The sequence below is a fragment of the Triturus cristatus genome, chromosome 6 (assembly GCF_964204655.1).
Source record: "Triturus cristatus chromosome 6, aTriCri1.1, whole genome shotgun sequence".
NCBI classification, from domain to species: domain Eukaryota; kingdom Metazoa; phylum Chordata; class Amphibia; order Caudata; family Salamandridae; genus Triturus; species Triturus cristatus.
In genome coordinates this window covers 1,823,310,302-1,823,322,877 of record NC_140589.1, presented here as the reverse complement: position 1 = coordinate 1,823,322,877, position 12,576 = coordinate 1,823,310,302, and the positions used below count along the sequence as shown (strand labels likewise).

At 53.9% G+C, this 12,576-nt stretch overlaps 1 protein-coding gene across 1 annotated transcript in view; it reads right to left on the bottom strand.

Annotated features, from left to right (window-relative positions):
* LOC146822100 (adhesion G protein-coupled receptor F3-like) overlaps positions 1-12,576 on the bottom strand; it is a 166,197-nt gene that overhangs the window by 95,153 nt on the left and 58,468 nt on the right. The window contains exon 3 of the mRNA XM_085609965.1: positions 9,987-10,121. Within this exon, the coding sequence (XP_085466091.1) occupies positions 9,987-10,121 (135 nt within the window). The remainder of the gene's footprint in view (positions 1-9,986; positions 10,122-12,576) is intronic.

The window sequence follows — 12,576 nt, the reverse complement described above, 5'->3', positions numbered from 1 at the left end:
AGGTTAGTTTAATGTCCCTGCGCTTGGGGGGCGGGGGGGTTGTGTAGGAGAGTAGGATCTGCCTCTTATGGTTACCCCCACTTTTTGCTGGTGTTTCACTGTTTTTCAACTTTAGTCTGGCTGGGGCCCTGCTATTCAGGACCCCAGCCTAGCTGCTTCCTCTCTAAATTTATTGCATGTACCCTAGGTACACTCCAGATTGGATTCTGGGGTACCCTTGTGAGTCCCTAGTATATGGTATACTATGTACCCAGGGCATAGGTACCCCAGAGGCCTACCAGAGGCTGAAACATGTATTGTGCCACCCTTGGAAAGCCCTCCAAAATGACACTGCAGGTCTGCTACTGCAGCCTGGGTAAGGTGGTGCATGCACCCCTTACTGAGGTATGGGTTCACTATACCTCACCTATCACTGCACATAGAAACCTATCAGTCACCCCTATGGCAGGCCTTATCAATCCTGAAGGCAGGGTGCTTGGTTATATGTGAGAGGGTGCCCAGGCATGAGCTGAGCCCCTCTGCAGCCTTCGGAATCTCTTCTCCGGGGTTGTCAGTGGTGCAGCCTGACCATATACTCTTAAGTGCATTATATCTAAAATGGTTAATGCTAACTTTGGACTGGCTGCACAGAAACATGTCGTGTTTGGTGTCAAAAACCTTGGAATCATACCCCCCACATCGATTCCTGATGTGAGGATATGATCCCACCCTTCTAGAGGGAGAGACATGACAGTACTGGTATACCCGGTAGAAACATAATGGAAGCTGCAGCCACAGACACGGGTCTGGCCTCCTGCTGCTGATCGAAACTCTGGCAGGGGAGGCCAGGACAATAGGTTTCCTGTCAAAGGGAGGTGTAACCACCTCCTAGACAGGATGATGTGTATTGGGGCTGGGTGGGAGCACTCTCAGAGTGCTTTGAAGTCCTGCACTGGGGGCACATTTGGTGTCCCTGTGCATAGTCCAGCTCAAACCAGTTCAGGGGCTTACAGCCCCTGCTCTGGTGCGAAACTGGACAAAGGAAATGGGTGTAGCCACCCCTCTTTCCAAACCCTCCCATGGGTGGGTCCCCAGAGCTAGTCCAACCCCTTCCATAGGTATAAGTAAGGAACCTCTGTAACCAGAACTTTAGATATCCCTGGACGAAACTCTGAAGCTGAATCCTGAAACTTCGACGGTCTACTAATGACTAGAGGACTGAAGAAATCTCCCTTGTGGTCAAGGAGTGACTCCCCTGCTTGGCAGGCACCAACAAAGCATTTTGCCGGTTTGCATCTCTGAATCTCCCGCCGGACTCCAAAGTATTTGCAGCCCAGGAAGAGGATTTCCAGACATCTCAGAGGCCGCCCGAGTCCCCAGCAAAGCTGAGACCCGCAGCCCTCGTGAGTAGCGTGGAACTCCTGGCCACCGTGCACTTTTGCAAGTGCATTGACTTCTCGACATCTCCTGAAGTTGTGCTTGGGGTTACTTGTAGCCCCCACCTCGAGCAGAGAATCCACCAAAGATTGGCAGCCTAGTCACCCCGAGTGACCCGTGGGCCGCCATTTTGTGTTTCCTCTTGAGGCTCCTTCGCAATCCCTGGTCCGTCGACTGGTGGGTCCCTGTGAAGGCAATTTTGATTTTCCTTGGGCTTCCCTGGTTGCTCCAGACGTGCCCTGACTCCCCACCAAGTGGTGAGTCCCTCAGACCTTGCTGGTCTGCACCGAAGCATCTTTCTCCTTTCTGCATGGGTTGCTATTGCCAAGGCTTGTTGTGTCCAATCCGGGTACCAACACTGCAGCACTCGACATCCTTTGTGGGACAGCTCGAATCCAGCTCCTGGTTGTCCTGGACGCCTCCTGGTCCTCGTGGCTGAAGAGTCAAGCTTCACCTTCTTCACCTTCTTCACCTGAAACACCCGACTTCGGTGGTCATTTGTCTGTCATGCCCCTGGTCACTGGCAAGTGACCCAGACTCTGTCCCCTCTGCTTGCAGGTTCTTCTCGACTTCGATGCAGGCTTGGATCTCTTTGTACACTTCTCATCGTCCCGGCAGCAGCACTTCTTTGCCAGCTCCTATTGAAAACGACAACGCGATCCGACACCATTTGACACCTATGCACCCGGCTTCCCTGGGTGTGTTAACACGAGTACTCTGGTGCTCCCGTGGGTGTTGGCCCTAGAACTTCCTAAGTCCCAAAGGGTTTGGTCCTGACTCATTTCCAAGTGTCCATAATCTTTCAAAATCTAACCGCGACTTTCCCCATACAAGCTAACGGGAGCTTGCGGCTGTGTTCTCACACTGCACACGTCCCCCGTGGGTCCCCTGTGTCACTACCTTGGGTGGGTCCTTGAGGTCCCAGCGATTCTACAGGCTCTAGGCCTTGTGTCTAGTTAAGTCGTGGTTCTTATACCACTATTTTAGTATATGATTTGGCTCGCCCCTAGTGCCTGACATGTATTTGTGCTATTTTACTGTACTAATTGAAGTGTAACTTATGTGTTTTGACCTCTAGCCTCATAAAGAGACTAGGAGGGTGTGTTTAGAAATAAATACATATATTTTATATATATACCTGGTGTGGTTGCCTTTCATTTAGCCATTCAAAGGATTATAGACTGGTAAAACAAGCTGCTTTACATTCCTTCAAGACTTAGCCTGAAGGCTGCTCTCCATAGCTACCACTAGGATAGCTTTCAATAAAGGTTGTCTTTACCCTATCATCAATAAGGGGTTGTTTGGACTGGTACAGGGTGCCTACTATAACTGGTGGACAGCATATACCAGGCCAACTTCTCACACCAACCATCACACTCCAACATGTGCTGCAATTCAGAGTATTCCAGGCCCCTAACGCTATAACAATGGCATGTGTGGCGGGTAGATAGTAGTCATTTATGATGTACATTGAATTATTAAACAACTGTTTTTGTGCTCATCTCAAAGTCAGACAAACAGTGCCACCAAGTGTCAGTGTTGACAATTAAGTGTCGGTGTCAAGTTTTAGAACACGCCTGTTGCCCTGTATTAACGGGACTGCTACAGAAGGCCAGAGGCACACCGATAGGCCCCCATGCACACAGAGCAGCAAACATTTATCTACTCATTCACAGAAAGCAATACATTATATACATCTATGCACACACACCACCAAACAGATTCCATCACAGCGATCAACGGACAAACTGGCATTAATGCACACATGATAATGTCGAAAAAGCGCGGGGGAGGGAGGGCAAAAAGTGATGCACAAAGGATAATGTTCAGCAAAAGGAACAAGGTGAAGTGCAAGAGGGAAACCCAGGCTGACAAACCCATGGCAGCAGGAGGTGATGGGCTTCGAGAGAGCACCACTAAAGACACCGCTGGGATTACAGAGGGATGGACATTGAGGAGACACTGGATATGAGGCGATGTCTCCGGTGCATCACTGAATTAGCATCTGGTGATGTACCATAAGGAGGCACCGAGCAAGCACTGGGGGTGGTACATCATGAGGAACACAAGTGACGTGCATCAGGGGAACTCTGACATTCTGCATACCTTGTGGGACACCCCCGCGCCGCACGGCCACCAGCTGCTGCGTGTGCTCCTCTGCCCTGCCTAGCTGCCTCGCTGCCTGTCGCGCTGCCGCTGACCACGCCCCCTCCTCCGAGAGGCGCGGTCCGTGCCTGCCTGCCGGCTGATCGTTTTTGGTGCTAATTGTATTCCCTTGACTGTGTGACCTGTGCTTCTCCTTTCAGTGTAACCGTGCCCGTGTTTTTGTTTATTTTTCTGGTAACTGTGCCCGTGTCTCGCTGTCTCCTCCCTGTCTGCCCGCCTACCTCGCCGATCCTCGCTCACCCTCCCCGCTTCCCGCCACCGCCGCTTAGCCCCGCCCCTTTTTCCTTCTGTATCCCTCCCCGCTTCCCGCCACCGCCGCTTAGCCCCGCCCCTTTTTCCTTCTGTATCCCTCCCCGCTCCCGCCTCCCAGCTGCCCCGCCCACCCGCGCACTTGGCCTTATATGGCGACCGTGTGACGCAGGTGAGTGTGACCCACTTGTGGGACACCCCCGCGCCGCACGGCCACCAGCTGCTGCGTGTGCTCCTCTGCCCTGCCTAGCTGCCTCGCTGCCTGTCGCGCTGCCGCTGACCACGCCCCCTCCTCCGAGAGGCGCGGTCCGTGCCTGCCTGCCGGCTGATCGTTTTTGGTGCTAATTGTATTCCCTTGACTGTGTGACCTGTGCTTCTCCTTTCAGTGTAACCGTGCCCGTGTTTTTGTTTATTTTTCTGGTAACTGTGCCCGTGTCTCGCTGTCTCCTCCCTGTCTGCCCGCCTACCTCGCCGATCCTCGCTCACCCTCCCCGCTTCCCGCCACCGCCGCTTAGCCCCGCCCCTTTTTCCTTCTGTATCCCTCCCCGCTTCCCGCCACCGCCGCTTAGCCCCGCCCCTTTTTCCTTCTGTATCCCTCCCCGCTCCCGCCTCCCAGCTGCCCCGCCCACCCGCGCACTTGGCCTTATATGGCGACCGTGCGACGCAGGTGAGTGTGACCCACTTGTGGGACACCCCCGCGCCGCACGGCCACCAGCTGCTGCGTGTGCTCCTCTGCCCTGCCTAGCTGCCTCGCTGCCTGTCGCGCTGCCGCTGACCACGCCCCCTCCTCCGAGAGGCGCGGTCCGTGCCTGCCTGCCGGCTGATCGTTTTTGGTGCTAATTGTATTCCCTTGACTGTGTGACCTGTGCTTCTCCTTTCAGTGTAACCGTGCCCGTGTTTTTGTTTATTTTTCTGGTAACTGTGCCCGTGTCTCGCTGTCTCCTCCCTGTCTGCCCGCCTACCTCGCCGATCCTCGCTCACCCTCCCCGCTTCCCGCCACCGCCGCTTAGCCCCGCCCCTTTTTCCTTCTGTATCCCTCCCCGCTTCCCGCCACCGCCGCTTAGCCCCGCCCCTTTTTCCTTCTGTATCCCTCCCCGCTCCCGCCTCCCAGCTGCCCCGCCCACCCGCGCACTTGGCCTTATATGGCGACCGTGCGACGCAGGTGAGTGTGACCCACTTGTGGGACACCCCCGCGCCGCACGGCCACCAGCTGCTGCGTGTGCTCCTCTGCCCTGCCTAGCTGCCTCGCTGCCTGTCGCGCTGCCGCTGACCACGCCCCCTCCTCCGAGAGGCGCGGTCCGTGCCTGCCTGCCGGCTGATCGTTTTTGGTGCTAATTGTATTCCCTTGACTGTGTGACCTGTGCTTCTCCTTTCAGTGTAACCGTGCCCGTGTTTTTGTTTATTTTTCTGGTAACTGTGCCCGTGTCTCGCTGTCTCCTCCCTGTCTGCCCGCCTACCTCGCCGATCCTCGCTCACCCTCCCCGCTTCCCGCCACCGCCGCTTAGCCCCGCCCCTTTTTCCTTCTGTATCCCTCCCCGCTTCCCGCCACCGCCGCTTAGCCCCGCCCCTTTTTCCTTCTGTATCCCTCCCCGCTCCCGCCTCCCAGCTGCCCCGCCCACCCGCGCACTTGGCCTTATATGGCGACCGTGCGACGCAGGTGAGTGTGACCCACTTGTGGGACACCCCCGCGCCGCACGGCCACCAGCTGCTGCGTGTGCTCCTCTGCCCTGCCTAGCTGCCTCGCTGCCTGTCGCGCTGCCGCTGACCACGCCCCCTCCTCCGAGAGGCGCGGTCCGTGCCTGCCTGCCGGCTGATCGTTTTTGGTGCTAATTGTATTCCCTTGACTGTGTGACCTGTGCTTCTCCTTTCAGTGTAACCGTGCCCGTGTTTTTGTTTATTTTTCTGGTAACTGTGCCCGTGTCTCGCTGTCTCCTCCCTGTCTGCCCGCCTACCTCGCCGATCCTCGCTCACCCTCCCCGCTTCCCGCCACCGCCGCTTAGCCCCGCCCCTTTTTCCTTCTGTATCACTTCCCGCTTCCCGCCACCGCCGCTTAGCCCCGCCCCTTTTTCCTTCTGTATCCCTCCCCGCTCCCGCCTCCCAGCTGCCCCGCCCACCCGCGCACTTCGCCTTATATGGCGACCGTGCGAACGCGCAGCGGTCACGCGCAGCGGGCGCGCCGATTGTGCGCCGAAGGCGCGCCAAAGGTAAGCCCGTCTGCGCCCGTCCGCGACCGGATCGCGACCAGCGCCAGGACCCCTGGCCCACGAAGACCCCGACCTACCCGCCTGACGTACTCCGCCGCCACCCTCATCGCACTCAACACCGGCCGACTCCCAGACTGCCACCAAGCCACACCACGACTCACCCACGGACCTTTCAGCTGCCACGCCTGCAAGTTCTCCTGCATCCGGACCTGCCCCGCACCAGCAGCCGCCAAGCCAAACACCAGCAGCACCCACCTCAAGTGCATCCTGCTCAACACCCGCTCCGTCCACAGACACGCCGTGGAACTCTGGAACCTCCTAGACGCCACAGCCCCTGACGTTGCCTTCCTCACGGAGACCTGGATGAACGCCTCTTCAGCTCCCGACATCGCCATCGCCATCCCGGAGGGCTACAAGATCGTCCGAAGGGACCGCAACGCCAACCAGATGGGAGGAGGCGTCGCCATCATCCACAGGAACACCATCCGTCTCACGACCAGCACCGACAACTCCCTGACCACCGCCGAACACCTGCACTTCCAGATCCACACCGACCCAAACACCACCCTCAGAGGCACCCTGATCTACCGACCCCCGGGACCACGCACACAATTCAGCGAGGACATCGCCGACTTCGTCAGCCCGCATGCCCTCCCCTCCGCCGACTACATCCTCCTGGGGGACCTTAACTTCCACCTGGAGAACAACAACGACTGCAACACCAGCACCCTGCTCGACAACCTCGCCAATCTTGGACTCAAGCAGCTGGTATCCACCCCCACCCACCTCGCCGGACACACACTCGACGCCGTCTTCTCATCCTGCAAAGACATCGTCTTCAGCCACGCCACAGAGCTCCAATGGACGGACCACAGCTGCGTCCACTTCACCTTCAAGAGAACGACGACCCACCACCACCAGCAACAGGCCGCCCGCAGAAGCTGGAACAAGATCACAGCAGACCAGCTCGCCACCTCCCTGAGCCAGCACCCCCCTGCCAGCTCAGCGAACCCCAGCCAGGCCGCCAACAACCTCACACAGTGGATCAGCAACTGCGCGGACGAACTCGCCCCGCTGAGGACCCCGCCCAGCAGACCCGGCAGCAAGAAAGCCCCGTGGTTCACCGACGAACTCAAGAGCTCCAAGAAGAACTGCCGAGCCCTCGAGAAAGTCTGGAGAAGGGATCCCACACCGGACAACAGGACCACCTTCAAGCTGGCCACCCGGAAACACCACCAGCTGATCCGCGCCGCCAAGAAAACTGCTTTCAAAGACCGGCTGGACAACAACGCACACAACTGCAAGGAACTCTTCAACATCGTGAAAGAGCTCTCCAACCCCAGCGCAGAAAACAACGACATCACCCCATCGCAAGACCTCTGCAACTCCCTCGCCTCATACTTCCACAACAAGATCGCGGACATACACAACAGCTTCAGCAACCAACCAACGCACACCAAGACCGAACAACCACCCCTCACCACCACCCTCCAAGCCTGGACTCCGATCAGCACCGAAGACACCATCCGCACGATGAACTCCATCCACTCCGGATCACCGACCGACCCCTGCCCTCATCACGTCTTCAACAAGGCTGACGCTGTCATCGCACCCCACCTGCGAGACATCATCAACACATCCTTCGACACCGCCACCTTCCCTGAGAGCTGGAAGCACGCCGAACTCAGCGCGCTACTCAAGAAACCCACAGCGGACCCCACCGAACTCAAGAACTACCGCCCCATCTCGCTCCTCCCGTTTCCAGCCAAAGTCATCGAGAAGACCGTCAACAAGCAGATGGCCGCCTTCCTCGAAACGAATGGATCCCTCGACCCCTCACAGTCCGGCTTCCGAGCCAATCACAGCACCGAGACCGCCCTCATCGCCGCCACCGATGACATTCGAGCCCTGATGGACAACGGAGAAACAGCGGCCCTCATCCTCCTAGACCTCTCCGCAGCATTCGACACTGTCTGCCACCGCACCCTAGTACAGCGCCTCAGCAACGTCGGAATCCAGGACAAGGCGCTGGAATGGATCATCTCCTTCCTCGACGGAAGAACACAGAAAGTCCGTCTACCACCGTACAAGTCAGAGGCCACCGATGTCATCTGCGGCGTCCCTCAAGGATCCTCGCTGAGCCCCACCCTCTTCAACGTCTACATGAGCCCCCTCGCGGCCATCGCACGGCAACACCACCTCAACATAATCTCCTACGCCGACGACACCCAGCTGATCCTCTCCCTGACCAACGACCCCGCCGCCGCCAGAGCCAACCTACACGAAGGGATGAAGGACGTAGCCGAGTGGATGACGACCAGCCGCCTGAAGCTGAACTCGGACAAGACGGAGGTCCTCATCCTGGGCTCCTCACCCTCCGCCTGGGACGACTCCTGGTGGCCTCCCGCCCTGGGCACCGCACTCAAACCGACAGACCATGCACGCAACCTGGGCTTCATCCTGGACTCCTCCCTCTCCATGACCAGGCAAGTCAACGCCGTCTCCTCGGCGTGCTTCAACATCCTACGCATGCTACGGAAGATCTTCTGGTGGATCCCCACCGAGACCAGGAGGACCGTCACCCAGGCCCTCGTCACCAGCCGACTGGACTACGGCAACGCCCTCTACGCCGGTACCACCGCCAAGCTCCAGAAGAGACTCCAGCGGATCCAGAACGCCTCAGCCAGACTCATCCTCGACATCCCACGAACCAGCCACATCTCCGGACATCTGAGAGACCTTCACTGGCTCCCCGTCAACAAAAGAATCACCTTCCGCCTCCTCACCCACGCACACAAAGCGCTACACGACCAAGGCCCGAGCTACCTCAACAGCCGAGTCAACTTCTACGCTCCCAAACGCCACCTCCGATCAGCCAACTTCGCCCTCGCCGCCGTCCCCCGCATCCGAAGAGCGACCACAGGAGGAAGGTCCTTCTCCTACCTGGCCGCCAAGACCTGGAACTCCCTCCCGACCAACCTGCGCCTGACCCAAGACCACCTCTCCTTCAGGAAGAAGCTGAAGACATGGCTGTTCGAGCAGTAGCGGCACCCCCCCACCCCCAGCGCCTTGAGACCCTACGGGTATGTAGTGCGCTCTATAAATGTCACTGATTGATTGATTGATTACCTAATGGAGGCACAGGATGGTGTGGAAAAATGGCCACATGGTGATGTACACAGGGGATATTTGATGATGCACAATAGCTGGGCTGTACATGTGTCCCATATCATGTATGACATCTTCTGTCACTCCTAGGTTTTCAGTGAGCTGCATCTTGCGATATTTAAGATTATGTGAATAGTAAAAGAGAATCTGCAGTTGCCTAATTTCTGTTGGTTAGAGAACAGACTGGAAATATGCTCCTGGCCTGGCCACTTGACAGCTGTGCACATGGACGACTGGGTCCAAAAAACATTTTCCATTTATGACTGATTGGCTTGTTTTTGCTGTGCCAATGTAAAGATTGCACTGTATGCTGAATATAAAAGTGTTCTATGTTATTGTTTAACCTAGGTCCATTTACCCTTCTCCCCTGAAAGTTCTCCTCAAAGCCAGTATATATATTTGATAAAAAACAATGGGTCCCATGAAATAAGTCCCTGTAATGTGATGTGCAAATGAAAAGGCTCATGGAACCAAAAGGGTGTCTGTGAAGACTGGATGAATTCAACTAAGTAAAATAGAAAATGTCATAGACAGAATACAGTGAACAGGCAAAACTCCATTCATGAAGCACAACAGTCCATATGATTTCCATTAGTTTGGCATAAAAATACTATTCAAGATATTCCTAGCCCGAAACCTCAATACATGTGTGAAAGGTACAAGACTGGACAGTTCGGCGACACCTTAATAAAAGCCGAAGTATGAAAAAAGGTGCGCGTGGCCTCAGACCCCCCCCAGGATCAGAAGCAGAGTGGGGGGGGTGAAATCCAAGTCCTCGCTTACCAGTGCTGACGCTCATGTTTGTGACATGACTTAAATCGCCCTTGATCTGTTTAGGAAGCCTTTGGCTGGAGAGGAAGGCTTGAACCCGGGTGGAATTTCTGGCCACTTCTGTCAGAGGAATAAACTGCACATAGACTGAATATAAAAAAATTGGACCTGTAAGACAACAAAAGTAAAGCATCCGTTTGGAATATTAGGTTTGTTTCCTGTTGGTATCAATGTTTTTTTTTTAAGTTAGGAAATTTTATTTGATCTTACGTTTATGTAGATAAAAAATACATTTAAATCAGAAACTTGCTAGCCAATTAAAATCAATATACAATAAAACATTAACCAATACAAACACATATGCAATCTATAGTAATTATACTATTGATATTTGAATTATATTAACATAGCCTTAAATAGTACAGCATATGCATCATAAAAAAATATTTTCAGTATTTTATATGAAAATAAAGTATATTACATCATTATAAGAACTAGGCCTGACATCACAGTCCAGATGTTTGAGCTGATGAACATATTCAAATGAAAAAGTTAATATCGCAAGTTCACCTTTCCTATTTAAGAGCCCCCAAGTATCATGGTAAACACTCCAGTTGACCAGTGCAGAGGATTTCCACTGGACCGAGTTGCAAATGAACAAGTTGGTATCGGAGGCGGGTGCATGGTCACTGATCCGGTGCTGGTACTTGTGCTGCACAATCTCCCACAGTCACACAGGTTGGCAGAGCTGGTGTGTCTCACGTTTACCTGAGCCTTAACGTTAAGGTGCTACTTGAAGTCAGTCGCAGGTGGACATGCAAACATTCTCCCCACTCTGACAGGGTGTGCAAAAGTCCACACAAAGAACCCCAATGGATGGGAGGCAGGGGCCCCACTGTAGGCCATGTCCCTGCTTAGACAATCCTTCACTCCGAGGCAAGCTAATTGTCTGAAACCTCATGTATGAAAGACATGAGATACATCCTCCAGTAAAAAGCGTTTTTTGATCTCTTCAGATCATGGCCTGAGATGAGGGATCTCCAGACCGCCTGGCGGCGCAGGCTGAGGCATCTCACCATCATGAGACAGATGACCCGGTGGATTGTAACGCGTAAAACCCCTACAATACACGGGGAAGGTGCTTATTGGACAACGGTCTGTCCTGTGAGACTTACAGGAGTACTTGTTAGTAGATTGAGGCCTCCTTTCACCATGAAACACACTCAAGAATACACACTAATACACTTTTATGAATTGTATTACCATCAAAATCCTATCCGAGTGCAAACGCTGGGTAAAGTTGCTACAATAAGAACAAACTGCATAGTGTCAATAATAGCAGCTGACAAACAGGATCTTGTGAGTTGCAACACTATATCAGTATTTTAGAGTATCAATGCATCGTTCCCCAACCCCTCCTCCTTGCCTCTTACTAAGCGTACCGCACACAGCACCAAAAGGAGCCTGTGGGAGTTTCTTAGGTGGCCTTGCCTCTCACGCATATACCTCAGCGTAACAACAAAGTTACTGTTCAGGATGAAGACAGCTGTTGTCTCCCTCTTTGCGCTCACCAACGATGGTGTCCCCAGGCACACCAATCAGGTCTACCTTGGAACTCGATATGGCTGTCTCTGGTCTTCAAAAATGAAAACGTGTCTAATGCTCTCACCTCCTCAGCTGTCTGCTCCCCGGAAACAAAGAAGACTCTCTGCTTAACCTGTGTCTACATGCAGCTGAAATACTTCTTTCTGCTGGTCCAATGATATCTGAATCAACAATAAATGTATGAGCTGTAATGTACTTTTACCTATTTATGCTTTCAGGAAAGAGGAAAATCAAATATAAGGACGAGAATAAGAAACATATAATGATGACTTCATTAATTTCCTCTGTGCTGTGGTCAAAGAGGGTGCGCTGGTGGATTTTCAGAGCAATGGTATATTCCATTTCCCTATGACCCGTGCAGCACTGCCGACTCTTCGCCAGACCCTGACCACACTTTGGTGCGGGCAGCACAGCTTCAGTAATGTGGTTCCTAGATGTCAAGTGGAAATCGCAAGTGACATCCTAGTACTTAAATGCTATATGGACAGGCCTGGAACTGGCGTTGCTAGGAAGGCACTCCTTCGTCGTGCTGATGGTTGCTGACCCAGCATACCTACACTTGTCTCCCAGACAAATGGACGTGCTTATCCCACAAAACAGGCACTGCATTTTTGGAACTGCGTTGAGAGAAAAATCATTAGCAGGAGCAGGTCTGCCCGGCCATGTTGGCCTGGTGGGCCCAGCGTCACTTTTGTTATTCCTGAAAATAGTCCCACAAAGCAAAGGTTTCTTCTTCAGGAATACCATGGCTAATGACATGCACCCCGGGAGTTCTCTTCAGAACGTTTGGGGCACCTGTGTCCAGGACCATCATGTCTTCTATGGTGGTCACTGACAGGAAGGATTCTGGTGGAACTGACATCTGAGTGGTAGAACACTGAGCAGGGTGGTCAGGACGTCCTCTGGGTTTAGGCAGAAGTCTCTTAACTGACCTCATGCTAATGAGGCTCTGCTTATTGACAATGAAGAATGTCTTGATCTGGAATTTTGGTGCTCA